General features: G+C 43.9%; 1 protein-coding gene across 3 annotated transcripts; it reads right to left on the bottom strand.

Moving 5' to 3' along the window:
• Window positions 1-31: 31 nt before the first annotated feature.
• ZFP57 (ZFP57 zinc finger protein) lies at window positions 32-6409 on the bottom strand. 3 transcript variants are annotated; one of them, XM_037046021.1, is made up of 5 exons: window positions 6168-6409; window positions 3830-4038; window positions 3264-3390; window positions 2723-2803; window positions 32-2085 (listed from the first exon to the last, which is right to left on the bottom strand). In XM_037046021.1, exons 2-5 carry the CDS (start codon window positions 3959-3961, stop codon window positions 818-820), a joined length of 1608 nt encoding a protein of 535 aa, XP_036901916.1. In that variant the 5' UTR covers window positions 3962-4038; window positions 6168-6409; the 3' UTR covers window positions 32-817. The 3 variants fall into 3 exon arrangements, with proteins under 3 accessions (XP_036901916.1, XP_036901917.1, XP_036901918.1); XM_037046022.1 differs by having other exon boundaries at window positions 6326-6404; XM_037046023.1 differs by having other exon boundaries at window positions 3830-4026; window positions 6168-6183.
• Window positions 6410-21838: the final 15429 nt, after the last annotated feature.

Genomic DNA, 21838 nt, shown 5'->3' with positions numbered 1-21838 from the left:
ATTCCAAATAGGGTGTCGTTCTTTCTAAACATTTTTTTAGATAAACACTGATCTGTTGTTTCACCTTATCTATGCACTCATGGGTTTCTCTTTTGTCATCTACCCTTTCCCAGCTGCTTTCTTTCCCCATTTTTTTTTCTACCTGCATCTTTCCAACTCCTCTGTCTTCCATCTGGAAGTCAGGCAGATGCTCTTCATCAGAGGACAACTGTGATGGGGAATAATGAACAGGAGGGTCTCTGACACTGACTGAAGACCAAGAACTTCCTCTGTGGAAATAGAGCATGGCAACTTTGCAAATGGTGGTTGTTACTTCCAAGACCTCAGCCCCAGAGGGCTGAGTAGAGGGTAGAAGAAAAGAAACGTGATGAGCCCCAAACATCAAAGAGCTGTGTAAGCTGTAGAGTGAGGACGTAGGGAGAAATCCACAGACACTGGCCAGAGCTTCATCTTGTCCCTGAAGCCCAGAGGAGCTGGAACAAAGAATGCAACCTGGGCTACCCACCTGCTTTAGAAGGCTTCTCTTTTGCTCCCACAACTTGTACAGATAAGTCCCTCAGACCTCCCTTCTCTCACCCCTTTCCTCCCATTTTCATACCTACCAGGGTACCCAGTTTTATTCAACAATGACTGCTTGATCTTTTTTGAGACACAAATAAACAAGCAAGGTGCTAATGTACATTTCCATGTGCCACTTCCTGTCCCCTTTCCTTTGTGCATGTCCTTTACTGTTCTCTCTTCCTCTACACCAGCCTCCATACTCTATAGGTCATCAGGAAAACCAAACACAAGGAAAGGCCTCAGTCAGAAAGGCCATTTATTTATGTTCTGAGACCCTGCCTGCCTCGTTTCCTTTTTTTCCTCTGTGTACATTCTCCCTTCCTTCCTGCCCCTCTCCTGGGGGTATGGATCCTAGGAGATCCATTTCCTTTCCTGCCATAAGGGAGCCATTGTGATAAAGGCCAAGCCACTGGCCCAGGATAGCCCAGCATTTATGTGGACTTGCCAAGCACAGCCCCTTGCCTTTGTACGTCCCCCAGTGACCCACAAGATCCTCCCTCTCCCCAAAGCAAACGTCGCAGATAGGGCAACGGTATATCTTCTGCTTCCAGTGAGTCTGCTGGTGTATGACCAACCCAGATAATGAGCTGAAGGACTTGCCACAGTAGAAGCAGCAGTTTGATTGTTCTGTGAGGTGGGCCTTCTGGTGCCTAGAGAGATAGGCCTTCTTACTAAAAGTCAAAGGACAATAAGGGCAAGAGAAGACCTTGAGTCTTGAAGGCTTTGGTAGGTGAGACTTGGACCTGGTATTCAGGCAGAGGACCCTACAGTTGGCTGCCTGAGTCCTGGTCACAGGCCCTGGGGTTGTAGTAACTGGTGTCTGACTTCTCACAGTGATCACCTGGTTCTTGGCTGCAGGTTCCTGGTTTCTATTTATGGATGGCTGGGGGTGAGCTACAGGATCCTTGGTTTTAAACATGGGTTCTTGGTCCCTGGTCGCTGACGTGTGGAGCCCAGCCACAGGCCCCTGGCTCCTGTTAGTGGATTCCTGGAATCCAGCTGTGGTACCTAGAATCGTCACAAAATGCTTCTGGTTTCCAGACACTAGCTCCTGGTTTTGATGTGTCTTCTGGTGGCGTTTGAGCTCAGATTGGTCCCGGAAGCCCTTCCCACAGAAGGAACATGAATGGGGCCGGTAACCCAGATGGACACGGCGATGACGACTCAGTCCAGAAGCATCACAGTAGGTCTTGTCACAAAGTGAACAACAGAAGGGCCTCTCCCCAAGATGTATGCGTCTGTGGTAGCCGAGGGCCTTGGGGTTCCGAAATGACTTCCCACACTGGCTGCAGTTGTTTGTCCCCTTAAGATTGTGGACAAACTGATGGTAATGGAGGTTGGAGCGCTTACTGAAACACCTACCACAGATGTGGCAGGGAAAGGGTGGCCCAGCCCAGGATGCTGGAGACTCTGGGGTCCTGCCCATGGACCCAGCCAGAACAGATGATAGGCCTGACCCCTTGTATCTGATGTCCTCATCTCTCAAACTCTGACTGTATTCTTGAAGTTCCTCCTTCTTGCTTCCTATAATGAATAAGGAAGAATAGTACAATAAGATTCACCCTGAGAACCCCAACATACCATTCAGTCCAAGCTCTTTCCCTTTTCCTGCCCTCACTCTTCTAACGAGCACATTCAGCCTCACTCTTGGATCTCATGGGCTAGAGTTAAGAGTAATTTTTTGTGCTTTTCAAATTAAAAGCAAATAAAAATTTAACTGCGATTTTTCAACAATATCAGATTAAAATTTTAACCTATTACCACATATTTTGAAAACCATTTCCTCTCATTTTCATAACATATCATGTAAACAAGGGCATGCGTGAAAGGAGGTGCTATTAAAAATCAAGCTAAGATGAGAGGTGTAAACTTGGGTGTCCTGGCATCCAGGAGGTAATCAGCCTGGCATTCATTCAGTTTCTCTCAAGTCCTTACTCAACTCTCAGGAACAAGTCTCCTCTACTCCAGCTTGGCATCAACTTCATCCCTCTTTCTTTCCTTTTCTCTTGGAAAGGACTTTCAACAAAAGAGTATCACTGACCTAAGCAACCTACATGTAGTGCCTCAATCTCTAGAAACTGGAGATAATTCACTTGTCTTGATGGCTTATATATTCATCTTCTTGAAGCCAAGGGACTCAAGCAGATGATCTCTTTCTTACCTGAAGAAAGGCCCTCTCCATTTGGGGGACAGAGATCTGCTCTCCACTGTTTCTCTTCTTGTTCAAGCTTGGTGATCAGATCTAGATTAGACAGAAAGATTCTAGTGAGTGAGTGGGAAGGAGAAAAGGAACTGAGGTCCCAGGCTTGGCTTCTTTACACTGAATGGGGACAACAGCCTACTTCCCTTTGCATCTTTGGTTTAAGAACCATAATCTGGGACATGTAGATGCAGGGGAAAATACTTGAAAGGCAAGCTCCTAACTAAGTGCCTAACACTTTAAGTGTCTTAACAGGAGTTACTCGGTAAGTATTGATTAGATGAATCAATACTTACTGAGTAAATCTGCACATTTCGAGAACACTGTTATCATGTGACAAGTGTTACCTTGGCCTTCTTCATTTCTTCTCTGACCCAGATCTGTCACACTTGAGAACCAAGGGTCAGTGAGGCTACATGTAAGCTGATTGGTCTGCCCAGGGAAACCAAAGGTCACAAGGTCCTGGGATAAGAAACTTGTTGAGAGAACCCCAGCTGCTTACCCACAGACACCAGATTTTTGAAGATCTCTGACATAACATCCTGGTAGAGGACCCTCTGACGGGCATCCAAACATTCCCACTCTTCCTGGGTGAAATTCACTGCCACATCCTCAAAGGTGACTGGCTTCTGAAAGAGCATAAGAGATTCAAGGAGTCTGTATACATAAAAATAGACATATGGTTTCAAGGTTCAAAAAACAAAGAGAAAAGCAGAACCATGGAAGTAGGGGAGAAATATGAAAAACAGGAATAAAGCCAGCAACTGTGATGCATGTAGAAGAAGGAGAGAAGAAAAATATAGGAGACAAGGGAGAGGTACATACTGAAAATAAATAGGAAGGGGAAGCAAAGGGAAAAAGGTCACCACTCTGACAAATTTCAGGAAGTACTCCATGAAGGATGCCCGGGTGGTGCAGGGGACAGAGAAAGGCCTTGCAGCCCCTTTCTGGGTGTTGTTCAGCTTGAAACAGCCTGAGATTCCATTTCATCTGTAGACAGGGAACAGGGGAACAGATGAAAGAGCTGCTGCCAGGACCTACCCCTTCTCTACAGCTTGGTCTCCTCACCTTTGCCCAGGCTGTCCACCAGCACTCTCTCTTCACAGCTGCCTGCAGGGCCTCCCTGACAGTACCAGTGCTGGGGAGCAGCCTCTGCACAGGTTCCATCTGTTTCAGCTGGCCAAGCACCTTCTCTTCCATGGCGTCTCTTCTTCACTTTATCCACTTCTGTCCTCGTTCTCAGGGCAGACTGGAACCTCCCTTGGCTATCTACCACCCTGGGACAGCACAGAAAAGAAAGAGAAGTTTTATAAAGGCCCAAAGTTTGAGAAAGCTTCCTGTGACAGATGTATCTGCTTCAAGGGGTTGTCTTCCTTTGGTTCCCTCAAAGCCTCGGCTAGAGTTCAGGGACCTGGTCACCCCTGGCTCAGCTGCCCTTGTCCAGTAAAGCCAGGTTGGGTCTAGGAAGGCATCTGTATTTCTCCCTGCTTCTAACCACCAGCTTATGCATACCTCTAGGAGCCTGAGGTAAGAAAGAAATAAAACATATCAGTAACAGATGGGAGTAAGGAACAACAGCTTCCTTATTTGGTCAAGGAACTTCAAAAGTTATCCAACTCCTGCTCTGTGCCCTGGAATCCTCTCAGTACTGACTCGCCGGGCAACAATTGACTACAATTTTAAACAAGCTAAACTGTAGAGATGTTAAGTTGCTTAAGGATACTTTTGGTCCACAGTAGAATCAGTGTTCCAAGCCTAGGTTCTGTATCACTGAAGACACAACACCCACTGTCCCAAAGCACTCTCTAGAGCAGCATGTGCCTAGGCAACCAGCCCTGGGCTGGCACAACCACCTGCACAATTCTCTTCATTCTGATCTGGTTTCATTAGAAAATGAGGTTAACGGAGACACTATCAAAGATCCCATCTAGAAGCAAAACAGTATGATTCTTTGAATTTTTAATGTATACAAAACTTTGTGAAGAAGAATAGTGATAACGACCCCAAATCAAGCACTTACTCAGGACTCAGAATGAGCCCAGCACAGGGTTGCCTGCCCACCCAGAATCTCCTGTTCTGAGCAAACCTGGCTGAATTCCCCTCTGCCTGTTGACAGTCACTCACTCCACTTCTTTTCCCTCTTGAGATGGGATGAAAAGAATAAAGACATAAAAATCTGTTGACCTTTTTTCCTTTCAATTTTTTGGACTGGTGATAGAACTGAAAATACCAGCAAGGAAAAGGGCATTTCACAACAGAGTTAATAAATCACCAAGAAGAAAGCTGACAGGAAAGGCGCATTTCTAGGATCTGAAGTTGAATCCGTCTCTCCTTCCTTTAAGACTATCCACAGTCACTCTGTGAGGTGTGTAGATCTGGATTATTCACCTACCCCAGCGATTTTCAACCTGTGTGCTGCAAGAATTTTTAAAACATGCAATATCTGACCATTTAGTCAGGGGTACTGACTTCTTTTCCCTTAGATTGTCAAAAAAACGTCAACAGTCAATACAACAATAGAAGTCTGGTGTAAATTAATCAAAATTATACTTTGTTTTTTGTCAGACAATTGGTGGGCCACAGAATTTTAGAAATTAGCCTATGTGTGCCATGAGATGAAAAAGGTTGAAAATCATTGTTCTGCTCTCCCAGAGAACACATTAAAGGTAACATGTCCAAAAAGTACCAATAGTATCCTCAAGGTTCTGGCTTCCCTGTTCTCCAGCAAGAAAGACCCGTCACTAGTCCTCAAAATCGCATTTGCTGGGGCTGGTGCAGACTGAACGAACTCTGGTAGGGGCAGCGGGGAGGTGGCTGTGAAGCTGGCTGGCACAGGTTCTGCACCCACGGCCGGTCAGTGCAGGCAAAATGGGGAAACTCCGGAGATTGTTCCCGGCTTGTCCCGCCCTTCCAGTATGTCAGTCCCTGAGGGAATGTGTCGCCATTTTCCAGTCCTGAGTCCACCCAGTCTTTCTCCAACCCGAAACCGACCAACGGTTTCCCAGGGCACAGCCGTGGGATCCGCCCTCCTGCCCCCACCCGGTGTTCCAGCCACTAGTTTTCTGTTCTTCAGACGAACAGAACTGTCTTCAGGTCTCTGCTCTGTCCCTCAACGGCCCAGCCCTGCCCTCCAGATCTTCGCCCCTGCTGGGTGCGGGCCCGACCCTGGTCCCCACCTCCAGTGCTCTCAGTGCTGGTGGCTCCGGCACTCCGCCCTGAGGCGTCGGGCAGGCAGGTAACTGGAATGCCCACTGGGTGGGGCTTCTGCGCTCAGAATGCCGGTCTGCCCCCAAAACCTTCCTTTTTGGGACCCCCCACTTTCCCAACACGTGCCAGGACCGGTCCTCAGCGCCGGGCCACACCGCGGCCGGAGTGCGCAGCTCACTGGACCACAACCTTGACTCACCCAGGTCGTCCTAAGCTGCCCCAGGGATCCGACGCTCCTCCAAGATGAGAAGCGCAAGCGCTCTCCCAGCGGCCAGAGCTCAGAGGCGGAGGCGTGCAGGACAGAAGCCATCCGTTGGCCTAGAGCACGGCGAACCCAACGTCCCTGTGCCTACTCACCTGCCACGAAGAACCCACCCGGGGCCTGCGGCGAGCAGCTCCACCAATGCGCTCGGTCCTGGGCGCCCAGCCACTGGCCCCGGCGACCCCGCCCACCCACCGCCTCTGTAGAGGCCGTGGGCGTAAGGTTCGTAGGTCTTAGAAGCCTGAAGCAAGAGATCCGCCCCGCCCCACTAGCCCACCCCTCCCACCAGTTTTAACCGCGGATGCCACCTAGCGCTAGGATCTTTCCTTATTCCCAACCTTAATTTACTCTTGGAAAATGATTACATTTTAAGTTAAAACCTCTGCTTAAAGCAGCCACCGACAGCCATCACCTACAACCCAAAGGACAAAAATGAAACCCTCACAGGCCCCCGGAAGAGACATGGAGCCACATACCATTTTAGAAACGCAAAAGCAAAGGGCAGCATACACAACGATGACTTTCATCCTTGTTACCGTAGATAGTCTTTTGCAGTGGCGGGCTGCTGGGTAGCTGCGCAGAGGGCGCAGTGGGAGCAGAGGGCGCTGGGGGCGCGGAATGCGGAGCTATCCCTGGTCTCCAACTGGCTCCCTTGGGTGTGCGGACACCAAGTCCAGCATAAGGAGGCGGGAGGAGGACTGGGGCATCTCCAGGGTTCCTGATTGAGGTCCTGCAGTTACACAGTGACCGTAACTGTGTAACTGCAGGACCTACCCCCAGTGACCCTGATACAGTAGTCAGGGAACCCCAGGATTCTACCCCATTGACCAAGATGCACAGAAGGAGGTTCTTACACTGAGCCTCTGGGAGGCTTGGAAGATGAATGGACAGGGCCAAACCAGCAAGATAATTGAGTAGGAAAAAAAAAAGCCCTCCCCTCCCTAACCCTATAAGAATCCTGGGCTTGAGCAGGTATGACGGCAGTCCACTATTCTCCCAGGTCCACACCCGAATAACCCTCTTTCCTTTTGCGCCTGCACCAGTCTCACGAGTCTGGCTTTCACTGAGCAGGCAGCTGAACCTGTGTCTCTATTACATGACGACAGATGACAGGCACAGGTAGGGGAGCAGAGAGGACTATACCCCGATAGAGTTCTACTTACCTCAGCCCCTTAGCCAAACCCAGTTCAGCCTTTCTCTGCAACATCTTATTTGTTCAATCAGCCCAATGGAAAGATTTCATACTGGCACAGAGTTTTATGATTTACAAAATGCTTTTGTAAATAAAGCCTTCATTAAAACCTCGCAAATTCCATGGGAGGTAGGAATTGTTATTCCACCTTTGTAGGCCCAGAGATGTTGAGCCTTGACAAAGCCCACATCCTGCTGCTCCAGGAACTAAACCAGATCCTCTGCTTTCAAATCACTACTCTGGGCACGGGCTCCATGGTGAGAGTACTGGATGGCTGGCAGGTACAGGTTTTAAATAAATCTCTGTGTTCCCAAGGTACGTGACAGTGCTCTGCTTTATGGACAAACAATTCATGTTAGTGGACTGAGGATAGTTGGCTGGTGGGAAAACTGGCAGGAAAGCATGAGGTTGAGGTAGTCATGTACATTACCACCATGTTTTAGATCAACATGGAAACACAGGCTGGGGAAGGGGGTGCCAAAAATGCTTCCCATTAACCACGGAGAAACTAAACCAGCCCTTCAAAAAAGACAAGATCTGCCCTGACCAGGTGGCTCATTTGGTTGGAATGGTGTCCCATGCACCAAAACGTTGTGGGTTTGATTCAGGAACATACCTGAGTTTGGGGTTCCATCCCTGATTAGGGTGTATACAGGAGGCAACTGACGGATGTTTCTTAAATTGATGTTTCTCTCTCACATTGATGTCCCCCTTACCACCACCTTCCTCTCTCTCAAATTAATAACATATTGAGTGAGGATTAAAAAAATAAAATAAAATCTGACCCTGCACTGCCATGAAACTGCTTTACTTGTTACTCTGTCAACATAAGAAACATTTAAACATTCAAAGAATTTTTATGAGTTTATTTGAACCAAACTGAAAATTGCCAGGAAATAAAATTTCAAAAGATTGAGAAAATGCTCCATTGGAGTTTTGGAGCTAATTTTATACATTAGAATCAAAGGAAGAGGTGTAAGGGGGTTGGTTACATGAAATCTATTTCTGGTAGATTAGAGAGGTGGAAGAAAACAAAGTGAGGAAACCTCTGGAATTTGATAAAAAGTAAAAGAAATAGATACATACTTCTTTTACATAAGTGGATATAGGATAGTAACAGTTAACAATTAACATGATAATACTAACAATGAGAGGATTTGTGGTCTCAGCTCTTCAGTGCAGTGAGGGGTGTGGAAAAAAGGAAATTACCCTGACTTTCCAAAGGTATGTTATCAGTAGATGCAAAAAGACAATAGACAAGCTCAGTTAAGGTAAAGGTTGACCTTTGCCTGACCTAAAACAGGACTACCTCCCATGACTTGCTTTTAGTTAGAAAGTTTTCATTTCAAACCATCCTATCTGGTTACTTCAGGTCTCGGAGTTTTGTAAAACCCGCCATGCAGGCTTCACCCTGAACTTGTCAGGTTTAGTATGTGACCCTGTTTGCATTCACAACCCTAATCCAAGTCCTGGTTCTGTTGATGGGAGGAACCTGGTTCTTCTTGTTGGTGCACGTGAATAATTGCAGATCAGCAAATCTATTAGCATGCAATCTGTTTATTAGTGATCCATTCCCATGGAAGAGAACTAGCTAGAGTGGGGATGAGAGACAGAGTTTCAGGGCAAAGCAGGCCAGCAAAAGTAAGAACGGCTGAAGACCAGGGTGGCAAGCCCCCAGGTGGCCTGAGAGGCCTGGTGGCTGAAGAGTCAAGAGCAACCCAAGCCTCCAAGAGAGAGAGTCAGTCCTTTGTTCTGAGGACTTATATAGTTGGCGGGAGAGGAGAAAAAGTTACATGTTGATTAACAGGTAATTGCAGTGCCAGCTTTCCCCGGGAATGTGACTACCCAAACTTAGGTATGTGTGGGGGTCTGTTAGCCCGAATCCTTATCTTGCTCCAAACTCCATTTGTTCATCTTGTTATAAAACAAATACGTGACAGGAGGCAGTTAATTAAAATTGGGGCAGTTACCCAAAGTTATTTATGGGCTCTTTCTGTAAGCATCAGGGACTCCCTCGTTAAACAGATAGTGACCAGAGGTAAGCAATTAACCGAAGTTGTTTTATGGGCTCTTTCTTTGGGCACCAGGGACCCTCTCCTGCATTGAGATCCTGGGATTAAAGCACAGTTTCAAGGCTTTCTTTCCCAGGCAGTGGAAATGCTACATAGAATTTCAAGGACTTCCCTTCTTTCTTGCTAACATAGTGTTTCTTGTGATGTTGGAACACCTGGCAATATTATCAGACCAGGCTCAGGACTGCTGACTTAGTGGGTGAGACTTGTCTCCTTACTCCTCCCTGCCTCGGTTTACTACTCATTCTATCTAAGTGGTAAAATGTGTTGTCTGACAACCAGGATGCTAGCTGTTGGTCAGTAACAGCAGTGCAATCTCAGAGTTCTTCTTATGCTGTCTTCTGCCTCAGTTCCAAATCACTTTATTTACAAAACTAGGCAGCTGGCCCCTGGGCCTTAGTTTCCTGATTTGATCCTCAAATCTTGAGGGCCAGCAAAGAGACATGGGATGAATAAGGCATTTACTCATTCATTCAATAAGCATTACATCATAGGTTTAGAGATAAGAGGGTGTTGGGAACTGCTCTGCCTGGTTTCAGGAATTGCACCTGTTTAAGGCTGAGTGTTCGACCTCTGGAATGCGAGCCACTAAGGAGACAAGGCTGGTCTCTGGCAGCAGATGCTGCCCCTGCTTCATCCCCCTGCCCCCAAAGCATGATCAGAAATAGTGGTGGTAAGACCCCCTGGGGGCAAACTAAGCCAGACTGGATCACTTGGGAGGCCATTCGTGGCAGGACTGGGCGGGGGCGGGCTGCGACAAGGAGAGAGTGATGGGCCCTCACCGCCTGCCCCTGGCTACTATAACATAACCCAGTCCCCATGTCCTCTGGGAGAAGTGCTTCCTGGCTCTAATCCACTTAAGCCTGAAAACCTGTGATGGAAAAATGGTACAACCTTTCACCAGCTAGTGCAGGGCCCGGGTAATCTGGCAAGATAAAGAATTCTTAACAAACCTGTGAGATCTGCTCTGCTAAGAATGGTTTTAGTTAAATGTTTCTATTTTCTTATATTTTATAGCCTTTTAATTGATAGACCTTGATTTAAGGACAAGCCCTAATGGATTTTTGTATTACTATCTGCTGTTTACTGTCTATTCATTATTCAGCTTGTACCTGAACACCTGCGCAAAAAGAACAATAAAAGCCTGTCAAAGCAAGAGGTAGGGGGCATTCTCCACTAGAGAGTGTGTCCTGCCCTTTTCCTCCATAGGACTTGGTAGTCTGTGTGAATTTGTCTTAATCAGCCATAACTACGCGGGCACTGCTGGTCAGTGCACGCGTCAAGAGGGACTGGGATAGATTCAGTTTTATTCATCTCTGCATGTCTCAACAGCACTCAGCACACTGTTTGCTTTGCAGTAGACTCTCAACCGAGTTACAGAAGTTTATATTCAAGACAGGAAAGCAATGTCATATGCACTACAAAGCAGTGCAAAGTCCTAAGATGGAGAAAAAACCAGGTTAAGGAAACTGATTCAACTCTGATGACAGAGACTGAGGAGCAGTCTAAAGTGTGAGGTGGGGATGGTGGCAAGGGGACTATGCTCCGGTTGAACAAGATATAAGATAGATATTGGGGACAGTGAAGACAATGAGCTGGAGGAGAGCTGGCTATTGTGGGAAATCTTGCATATGGAGCCTGAAGTTTGATAGAACTGAGGGCTAATGAGAAGGGGAAAATGGAGAAGCCCTCCTGGTTCCAATCTACATGGTTCCAAATACTGACACAAACCCTGGAGCTAACCACCAGATTGGTGACAAAGACCCTGGTCTGAAGTTTAGCAACAGCCAGAACACCATCTGGGCAACTATCTTTGAATCAACTTCCTGGGTCTGGGTCTTTAACTATTGCCCCAATTGCTTCTAATTAATAGGCAATAAAATGGAAGACCTCCACCCTATTGTCTCAAGCTAGCAAGCTATGGCAAGTTTTCTACCTCTAAAGATTAAAAAAAAACTTTGAGCTACTGTTTGGGGAATTCATTGAGAGGACATGACAGTCAGTAGACTCATCAACTGGACTGGGTAATCAGAGCCTCCGTAACACCTCCCCTGTATGTTCCACTCACCATTCCCACACTAGGAGCTGTTTTAAGGACACAGCCTTGAGAATAAGGTGATATTGAAACCATCAGGACTGAATATGTGACTGAACCCAATTAAAACCTATAAACAAACTTTTAAGATTCTGATGAGTCTGTGTGTGTGTGTGTGTGTGTAAATCTACCTGTCTTGCAGCCACCAAAGACAAGCTTCATACAAAAGTTACTTTGCTTATTTTTTAAACATATTTTATTTATTTTTAGAGGGGGGAAGCAAGGGAGAGAGGGAGAGAAACATCAATATGTGGTTACCTCTCGTGCACCCCCTAATGGGGACCTGGACCACAACCCAGGTATGTGCCCTGACTGGGAACTGGACCAACCTTCCTTTGGTTTGCAGGAAGGCTCTCAATCCACTGAGCCACACCAGCCCGGGTAGTCCCACTGCTTATTAAACTCTCCAACTACCAATCTGTAGTAGCCTGCCTCTCAATCTCTGTGCCAGTATGCAGAACCAAAAATGGATTCTGCCACTCTACTTGGTGGGCAGAACTTAAGGCCATTTTCATAATTCTTACCAATACTCCCTTTGATCAATCTTCCTATAATTTTACTGACTTTTGTGCTGTTGGCCAATGGCCTAGCTACTTGGTCTGAACACTTGAAATACTAGACTTATTAGACATCTCTCTTTGGAGCTTAAACTATGGAAATAAACCATAGCTGCTGATCTAACATGTGGGTCACTCAGGTGAATGCCCACAGGAACAGTCTGCTGTCTGATGAGACTGACTGGAATCAAGTTACTGATGGAGCCTATGTTGTGCAGATTGCCCCTACCAATGCCCAGGTCCATTACCATACCAGGCGTGGCAAGAAGTGCACTATCTGAGCACAAAGTAAAGGACTCAGTTTGATTTATAATTGTCACTACTGCCAATTTTTGTCAATTTTTACAAGGGAGGCCACATAGTATTACCAGACAGGGACCAGTGTGGAATGAGTCTGCCTCAGGCCAGCCTGAAGTGTGTGCATTCTTCCTATAGGGAAAATTTCACAACAAGAGTCCCAGTGATTTTGAGAGGACATTTATTATAGCTGGGGATGATGAAACAAAGGAAGGACTTAGGGTAGAAGTAGTAACAGGAGAAAGTCTAGGCAGTGCTCTGCTTTGGCTCCCCAGAAACATTATAGGAAAGCAGTGAGTCAAGGTAGGGCTGCTGTTAACTCCCGGGGAAGTGAAGGTCACAGTGACAGAAGTGAGCCAAGGCAGGGTTGCTTTTAGCCCTGAGAAGTCAGAGAAAAAGGAGGCCTTGGAGACAGGGTCAGGGGGTAAGCCCAAGTCAAGCTATCACTGTCCTCAGCTCACCTGGCTGCAAGTCTTATACAGACCCTTAGGGTTTAGGAGGAATAAAAAGTTTATGGCCAGGAAGGAGCACAGGCATGCTAGCAAGCCTACACTGCATCTTTGTCCTGAGGGCTTTTTATCTTTCTACTGTGGGTGACAATATTAGAGGAGGGTTTCAGCCAAATATTTATCAGCTTTATAGGTGCATTTTTAAAATGCTGATGTCAAAATGAGCGTATGGGGGGGGTGGAGAGTTGGGATTATTCTTTGATCTGCTATACTGTTTTATGTTTATCTGGTTCTAATGGGGTTTTTATTATTTGTTGCCCGGACTTAATCTGGCCTTGGATTTAGCTGGTACAAATAGCATTAACTGGGTCTCTGTTCTCTATTTCCCAGAACAGGGAGATTTAAGCTATGTATTTTTGGGTTGGGAGAGAGGTATAAACCATTTGCTCTAAAGTGTCCTTGGTTAGGGGAGATAAGGTCTTGCAATTCACCAGCTGGCTATAAGTTATTCAAATTGTTTGGCCTTGTTTGATTTTGTCTCAGTTTCCCCACTCCACTTGCCTAGGAATTTTCCTAACTTTTTACTATCCTCTGACAATAGCAGGGGACATTGGTCACACCTGCTCCAGGAAATGAACTGCAGTGGATCTTTGACGCCCTCTCAGGGATATCAGTGGTGTCTCACCACTGCTGGCACCTTTTTAGGGCACAGTGCTATTGTTTCAGTTCAATCTGCCTACTGCAGAAAACACTTCGTGTCACGTTCTTGGCTTTCTGGACTATTTTAATTCTGACATTGGTGTCCCTTTTATTGCAAAGCCTCATGTGTCCTACGACCCTTCTTTCCTGCAGGCTGAAACAGCCTTATTAAAAGTTGACTAGAAAGGATTTTTTACATTTTCTCTCTCATCTCCTCCAGGCTCAGCTTAGTCACTGAATGCTGTGGTCCACTGGGCCCACCGGCCTCCACCCTGGGAGAAACCCTGTGCCTCAGAGTCTTTCTGGTCTCAGATGAAAGGAATTGGCCCGGACACAATCTGTCTGGGGGGAAAGGGGCTGGCGATTCCCTCTAGCAAAGAATGCCCTAAACTGTTCCCCAAATGGCTTTTATTGAGACTGGTGTGTGCAGGGGTATACAGCATAAATGCATAGCTCATCAATTAATGTCAAAAAGCTATACATATATAGAAAACAGGTATTATTGGTTGATAACAACTGAAGGAACACAGAGCTCTGCCTCAGGTCAGAGTCTGTTACACATACTCACGCCAGATGGTCATTAAGGCGAGGTTCATGAGTTCGGGAGTTCATTCCCTATGCTTTGAACTTAAATATCTGGTTTATACCAACAGGGATATACAAAACAAAACAAGCTTCAGAGGGTACAGTGCATTCTTCAGGCCTGATTTCCCATAGGAACCCTCGGTGCTAACATCGGGTCATGCCTGCCTCCTGCATTCCCAGCTTTTCAGTCAAGACTTACAGACCTCTTTTAAGGCCTTGCTTGCACATGGCTATAGTCTCTGATACCACACACAAAGTGGTCCCCAACATCATCCCCGACAAAGGATCATCTCCTCATGGCCATTTCCTGTGTAATAATCAGGATGAAAGGGATAGGAGGTTATATAACATATTTTGGAAATTTCAAGACACGATACTCCTATCTTTTCCCTAAAAGCCTAACAACAACCCCTGATTGGCCTGGCTGTTACATCCTCTGGGTGGGACAGCCCAACCAAAAGGGGGTGCCTAACAGGTTCAAACTTAATTCTGTCCCAGCTACTTGGATTTTCTTATTGGATTTGCTTGGTCCTAGGTTATAAAGATGTACTCAACCACTTGGTTGAGTACATTTAGCTACATGGAACTCTCAACCACTTGGTTGAGTACATTGCTCACTAAATCCCAAGTCCCACACAGACCAAAGAGAAGGGCATAATGTAGGTTTTATAGAAACATTTTTGGTCCCTTTTGCTGAAACAGGGAAGAATTCTAATTGGTGCCATTAGGGTCACATCCTAATCCCTGTAGCCAACCACTAGCTACACTGATACTAATCATTATAGCCAAGATAATAGGGTATTATGATTGGCTGGGACTTGGGGGGGTGGCAGTTCTCTGAAAGGAGGGTGAGATTTTGTTTACCAGAAAAAGGGACATTGGCAAGAACTACCAAAAAAACCCCCACTCATACTTACAGAACACAGCTTTAAGTACATAAAATATTTTTTAAAAAATATCTGGATATGTAACATTCACATCCCAGAAAATTTGAGAAATTCATTGGCTAAATTTCTTAATCCTTTCAATAGAATTTTCTGTTAATATGGGAGACTTTTGACGATTCATTCTCAACTAAGTCAGGATATATTAATTTCCCTGGAACAAGATGTATTGATAATTAAATGAGAAAACAAATGGTGTTCTGACACATGGCAGACTCTTAGGTTTTATTTTCTTCCTTTACACCTTCTTTCTGCTATTGGGTTATCAACAGAAAATACGAGTTATGACAGGTGAGGAACAGTTTATTCCCTTTAATGGCAGTAGGTAATAGGTAAATTTTATTGATTTATTTTTAAATTTTAAATTATCTTTAAAATTGATTTTAGGGAGAGGGAGAAATGCTGATTCGTTATTCTACTTACTGATGCATTCATTGGTTATTTTATGTGCCCTGACCAGAGTTTGAACCCACAACCCTTGGTGTTTGGGGACAACTGTCTAACCAACTGAGCTACCCAGCCAGGAGCAGTAACAGGTGACTTTTAGAAAGCCTATGCTATCCTGGCAAGGTTGAACTGCTTACCACCCATCTTCAGGGATAAAATGTACTCTTATTCAGTCTTATTATTCGTGATGATAATCCAATAAAAGACTTTATAGTTAGATCCATTTAAACACCACCCTAACTGGTATAGCTCAGTGGATTGAGTACAGGCCTATAAACCAAAGGGCCACCAGTTCTATTCCCAGTCAGGGCACTTGCCTGGGCTGCAGGCCAGGTCTCCAATAGGGGGTTGAGTAAGAGGCAACCACACATTAATCTTTCTCTCCCTCTCTCCTTCCCTTCTCCTCTCTCTAAAAATAAATAAAATCTTAAAAAACAAAACACCAATCCTGTACACTTTACATCCTGAGGCTCAATTTTCAAACACTTCAGCATTCATGGCTAAAGATAGTATCAGGCATATTTTAATGAGTTCACTTTTATCTCATGTACCTGATTTAGTATAAGGGTTATAATAACTATCTTTTGTCTCCTGTCCCTGTAACCTGATAAATGTTCCCATTTGGGGCTTTCTTAACCCTCAACAACTGGTTCAGCTCAGCCTAAGACTAAGACTTGTCCCATTCCTAGTGGAACCCAATTCAATAATTCTATGGCCTGCTTTTATCAGCATTTCTATTCCTACTCTAGCCTTTCATCTGAATCCTATAACTGCTTGCTCATCTTGTTCCCTTGTTCCAGCTCCTTAAATGGGTTCCATTGGTCTCCTGCCTGATCTCCAGATCCTCAGGACTATTGACTTCCTTGCCTTCTTATTTTTTAAGGACTAGATTCCTACCCTTGAACTGTTGACCCATCTCCCATGCTGCCTCTGCTGCCACATTCCTATCGAGTCTTCTGTCTGTCCTTTCCGCAGCCCACCCTAAGTGTCCATTGAATTTAGCTACATGGAACTCTCTTATGACCCAGTGAAAGAGGATTTGGTGGATTGATGAGCACTGAAGCCAGAATACAAGCCACTGGTACATAGACTTTCTAAGATACCTGACTTTGAAGGAATGCAAAGAAATAGCATCATAGCCTATTTTAATGGGAAAAAAACTTGAGAATATTTATAGGTCAGTAGAAATGATCGAGTTGAGAGGGAGCAGTTGGATATAGAAAGAGAAAGAATAGATGATAGCCTGAGGTTATGAGAAAGCAGAGAGGTTGCCATCTTCTGCTTTGAGAACAAAGAGACAAAGAAGTGAGCAAAAGAAGGGAATGAGCAGATGCAAGGACAGATGCAGAAATAAGAGTTGGTAGGTTACTGACTGCCTGGGCTTCAATCTCCTATGAGGCACAATAATGTGAAATATCCTTAAGATACTACATACTAATTTTTCTTTTTCTTTATATTAGCCCAAGCAAGTTTGGGTTGCAAACAAAAAAAAATGACTACAATGTCACTGTATTTCAACTCATCAAACTTTTCATTGTTATTTTTATTTCTTTACTTGTAAAAGGATATTATTTATTTATTTTCTAGAGACACAGGTAGAGAGAGGGGGAGAGAAACACCAATGTGAGAGAAACATTGATTGGTTGCCTCTCATATGAGTTCTGACTGAGGACTGAACCTGCGACACAGGCATGTGCCCTGATTGGGACTCAAACCAGTGACCTTTTACTTTGCAGTACAAAATCCAACCAATGAGCCACACCAGTCAGGGTTCAATGTTATTTTTTAAAGTTATATTTTTAAGTATATTATAAGAAATTCCAGCATTCCCAGTACATTTGGAACTGACAACTCGACTTGTTTTTCCTCTATCTCACCTCCTGCTTTACAGAGAATATAGGAAGCATATGAACAAAACTCTTTCCTTCCTCTTCTTAATCTTCTTAAGTTATAACCTACCAATCATTTGATAGTTTGCAAGGCATATTTCATTTTGAATAGGTGTCATCATTGTAAAAACATATTCAAATGGAAAAATCCCAACAGTTTGCAGCTACATTGTTTTTACAATCAATCACCAAGTTTGCATCTTGGGATAAAGTTACCAAAATATTTGAAAATGCCAATACTTACAATTATTTAGCAGCATTCTCTTCAATTGCTTATAAAATAAAAAACAAAAAGCCCTGGCTGTTGTGGGTCAGTGGATCGAGCATAGGCCTGCAAAACAAAAGGTCGATAGTTTGATTCTCAATCAGGTCACATGCCTCGGTTGCAGGCCAGGTCCCCAGTAGGGGGCGCATGAAAGGCAACCACACATTGATGTTTCCCTCCTTCTCTTTCTCCCTCCCTTCCCCTCTGTCTAAAAATAATCTTTAAAAAATTTTTGTTTAATCTGAAACCATTAAGTATAGGCCACCTCAACATTTAAGTCCACCATTCTTCCTTATTCTTCAAACAAAATATTTTCATTGAAATCAAGTGCAAATGACCGTTAAAGTTATCTCTAAGGTAACACCTCACAATGACACCAGTGTGGGGCATACGTGGTGTCTAGGTAGGCTTCTCAATCAGCTGCACTTAGATCCAGGTGAGGCAGGTTTAATGTAAGAGATGTTTTGGTATATCACTCTAAACATTTTTTGGCTGTTTTCATCTTTTAAAAACTCAACTTTCTAGAATTCAATTTCCAAACCTATTTTAATAAAGGGTTGATGCCACTTGTACAACTACAAACACTGAATTTCAATCCAAATGGAAACTTCTTAGTGCTGTTTTAATTCAGTAATTTTCACTTCCTTTTACCCATCTGTCTTGTTTCCTGTCACTCCCAATTGTCTGAGTCAAACTGCAGTCACAGAAGATCCCATTTGTTCTGACCCTTACAATTTTTTTCGACTTCATCTACTGCCACTCCCCTAGCCCTGACCCAGTCACTTGCAGGTCATTTTACGGGCTGTTCCCTGACCCATTTCCTTTCTCATCTGCTTATCAAATGCTCCATCCTTCAGTCCAAAAAGTGTCCACCTCTTCTCCAAAGCTTCTCCAAGAGGTTCTTTAGCTCTATTCCAAAGGACTTAGTGGTCTTTCTCCATTGTTTCTGAAGCACTTAGAACATTTCTATTAGGCTTTCCTTCCTGTAATATATGTATCTATCTCTGTCTTACTACTAGATTTTGCTCTCACAGTGTGGGGATCCTGCCTTACCCACCCTTATATCCCTGGCAATCAGCAGAGTGCTTAACAAGCAGGATTGTATATCTATGAAATGTGTGAATGAATGTGCTTTATATCTAAATAAAACATGTTTTCACCTCCTGGGTAATCACTTGCCATGGTCTCTATTATGCCTACTTACCCCAGATTCTGCCTATCATGGTATCCTGTGCTGGGGTATTTCAAACAAGTTTACATAATAAACACTTGGGAAAACTTGCTTAATTATCAGACTAAATTTTCAATTCGTTTTTTTTTTTATCTACAAACTGGCCTCTTTTCATTTATATCTTTCTTTTTAAAAAAAAAGATTTTATAGGGGTGAGTTGAGTAGAGGAAAGTGGTGGTGGGAAAATGGAGACAACTGTACTTGAACAACAATAAAAAATTAAAGCTAAAAAGATTTTAATTAATTTTTTATTTATTTGTAAAGATTTTATTTATTTATTTTTAGAGAGAGGGGAAGGCAGGGAGAGAAACAAATGTGTGGTTGCCTCTCATGCACCTCCTACTGGGGACCTGGCTCAAAACCCAGGCATGTGCTCTGACTGGGAATAGAACCAGTGACCCTTTGGTCCGCAGGCCGGCACTCAATCCACTGAGCCACTCCAGGGCAGATTTTAATAATTGTTTCAAAGAGAGGGAAAGAAAGAAAGAAAGAGAGGAAGAGAAAATGATGCAAGAAAAATAGGTATATTGACTCTAGTAGGTGCCCTGACAGGGGACCAAACCTGCAACCCAGGCATGTGCCCTGACTGGGAATCAAATCAGCAAACTTTCGCTTTGCAAACAATGCAATACCAACTGAGCCAAACCAGTCATGCCTCTTATCTTTCTTATTTGTTTATTTATTTTTAAATTTCATTAAATTTATTGGGTTGACATTATTTAGTAAGATTATATAAGTTTCAAGTTACAGCCCCATAATACATCATCTGTATATTGCACTGTGTGTTCACCACCCAAGTCTAGTTTCCTCTCATCTATACATTTGGCCTGAAACAATAAATTACACAGAAGAAAAAAATGCCACTAAACCTATGGACCTTGGTCTCAGAGAGACTTTTGTGAGCTTGACCCCAAATGCTAGCTAAGTAAAAGCAAAAATAAATGATGAGACTACATCAAACTAAAATAATGCTACACAGCCAAACAAACCACCAACAAAACAAAATGGCAACCAACTGAATGAGAGAAGATATTGGCAAATAATGCCTCCAATAAGGGTCTACTATCTAATAAAGAACTCATACAACTCAACAACAACAAAAAACATTCACCTTCTTTAGCATTTTCAACTTAAACTATGGAGTTTCCATGCTTTTGTTTGAGTAGAAATGTATAGCACAGCATAAAAGAGGGGAATAAAACTGACAGCAGGACAATAATTCATATTGTGGCATTTTATGCTTATAAAGCACTTTATTTCTTACCTCATGGGAACAATTTGATAAGAAAGGTTTTATTAACCCAATTGTGAACCTAAGGGTAAGGGCTTCCTCACATCAGCCAGCCAATATGTGGTGAGTTTAAACCCAAAACAAATCTCCAAATTCCAAATTCAATATTCTATTGGGGCTAAGTCATAGAATGCTTCAGGGCTAAGAAACTTAGACTTTTGTCCAGCAGACCCCAAGGGACTGTTAGAGTCCTTGAATCTCCAGGGATTTTAGCACCTTGGTATTAAAAGGAGACTCCTGGTACTCCTTCTCTAGGAACCCTTTTATTAAGACTTTAGGGAAACTCCCTGGCCGGTGTGGGTCAGTGGATTGGGCGCAGGCCTGAGAACCACATGATCAGAGTTTGTTTCCCAGTCGGGGCACATGCCTGGGCTGCAGGCCAGTTCCCGGTGGGGGACTCACGAGAGGCAACCATACATTGATGTTTCTCTCCTTCTCTCCTTCCCTTCCCCTCTAAAGATAAATAAATTAAAAAATAAAAAAAAGACTTTAGGGAAATGTTATGATGCTGCCAGATATCTCAAGAGGACACATGGGTGACCTTGTCAAAAAGGCAGTGAAGAAAGAGTTCCGGGCCCTGGTGGGGTGCCTCAGCTGGTTGGAGCTTCATCCCATACACCAAAAGTTTCAATTCCTGGTCAGGGCACATACCTAGGTTGAAAGTTTGATCCCCAGTCAGGGTGCCTATGGGAGGCAACCAGTCAATGCTTCTCTTTCTCTCTTTCCCCTTTCCTCTCCCAAATCAATAAATATATCCTCAAGGGAGGATTTTTTTAAAAGAGAGGAAGTTCTAGAGTCCTAGGAAAGGGGATAGAGGAAGAAACAAATCCTGAATTTATTGAAAGGATATTAAAAAGTAAATTAAGTAAATAAATATATTTTAGTACCTCAACTGAAATATAAGATTATTAAAAAAGTTGACTATGATTGTGCACAGACAGAAAGGCATAGTGGTATATTATCGGCTGTTTTTGTATTTTGGGGCTGGATCTCTTGGACACAGTTCTGTTTCCAGCAGCTAACAAATGTCCTCCCCCCACAACTAATATTTACTAAGTATAATATGTGCCGGACTCTACTGAACAGACCTATGATTTGGGAAAACCACAATGGGATAAAAGTCTAACAAACTCCAAGGCTGTAATAACAGATGTACCACAACTTATATACCTTGGAGAAACACTTACACGCATGCACCAGAAACAAGTTAAAGGAATGTTTACAAAAGTACCATTTGTAGAAGATAACAAACCAAAAGCTGGAAACAACCCAAATGGCATCAACAGTAGAAAAGGTCATTAAGCTATGGCATATTTTTATGTCATGAAAATGAACTACACTGGAAATATGCATTTGGATTACTGGTGTATTAGGGTATAGATGATGTTAAAGCCTTAAGACTCACTGAGATTAATGAGAAAACAAGTGAAGGGAAAAGGTCTAAGACTCAGCTCTGAAGCACTCCAACAGACTGGGAGGTTGAGAAAAAAAAATGAACTAGTGTGCCACATGTTAACATGAATGAACTGAAAAACGTTAATGAGCAAAGGAAGTAAATCAGACACAATATATTTTCATTTACATGAAGGCTATAA

The sequence above is a fragment of the Sturnira hondurensis genome, unplaced genomic scaffold (genome assembly GCF_014824575.4).
Source record: "Sturnira hondurensis isolate 20B ecotype Veracruz unplaced genomic scaffold, ASM1482457v3 Scaffold0004751, whole genome shotgun sequence".
NCBI classification, from domain to species: domain Eukaryota; kingdom Metazoa; phylum Chordata; class Mammalia; order Chiroptera; family Phyllostomidae; genus Sturnira; species Sturnira hondurensis.
Note: the sequence above shows the minus strand (reverse complement) of the source record. Positions and strands in the feature narration are given on the sequence as shown.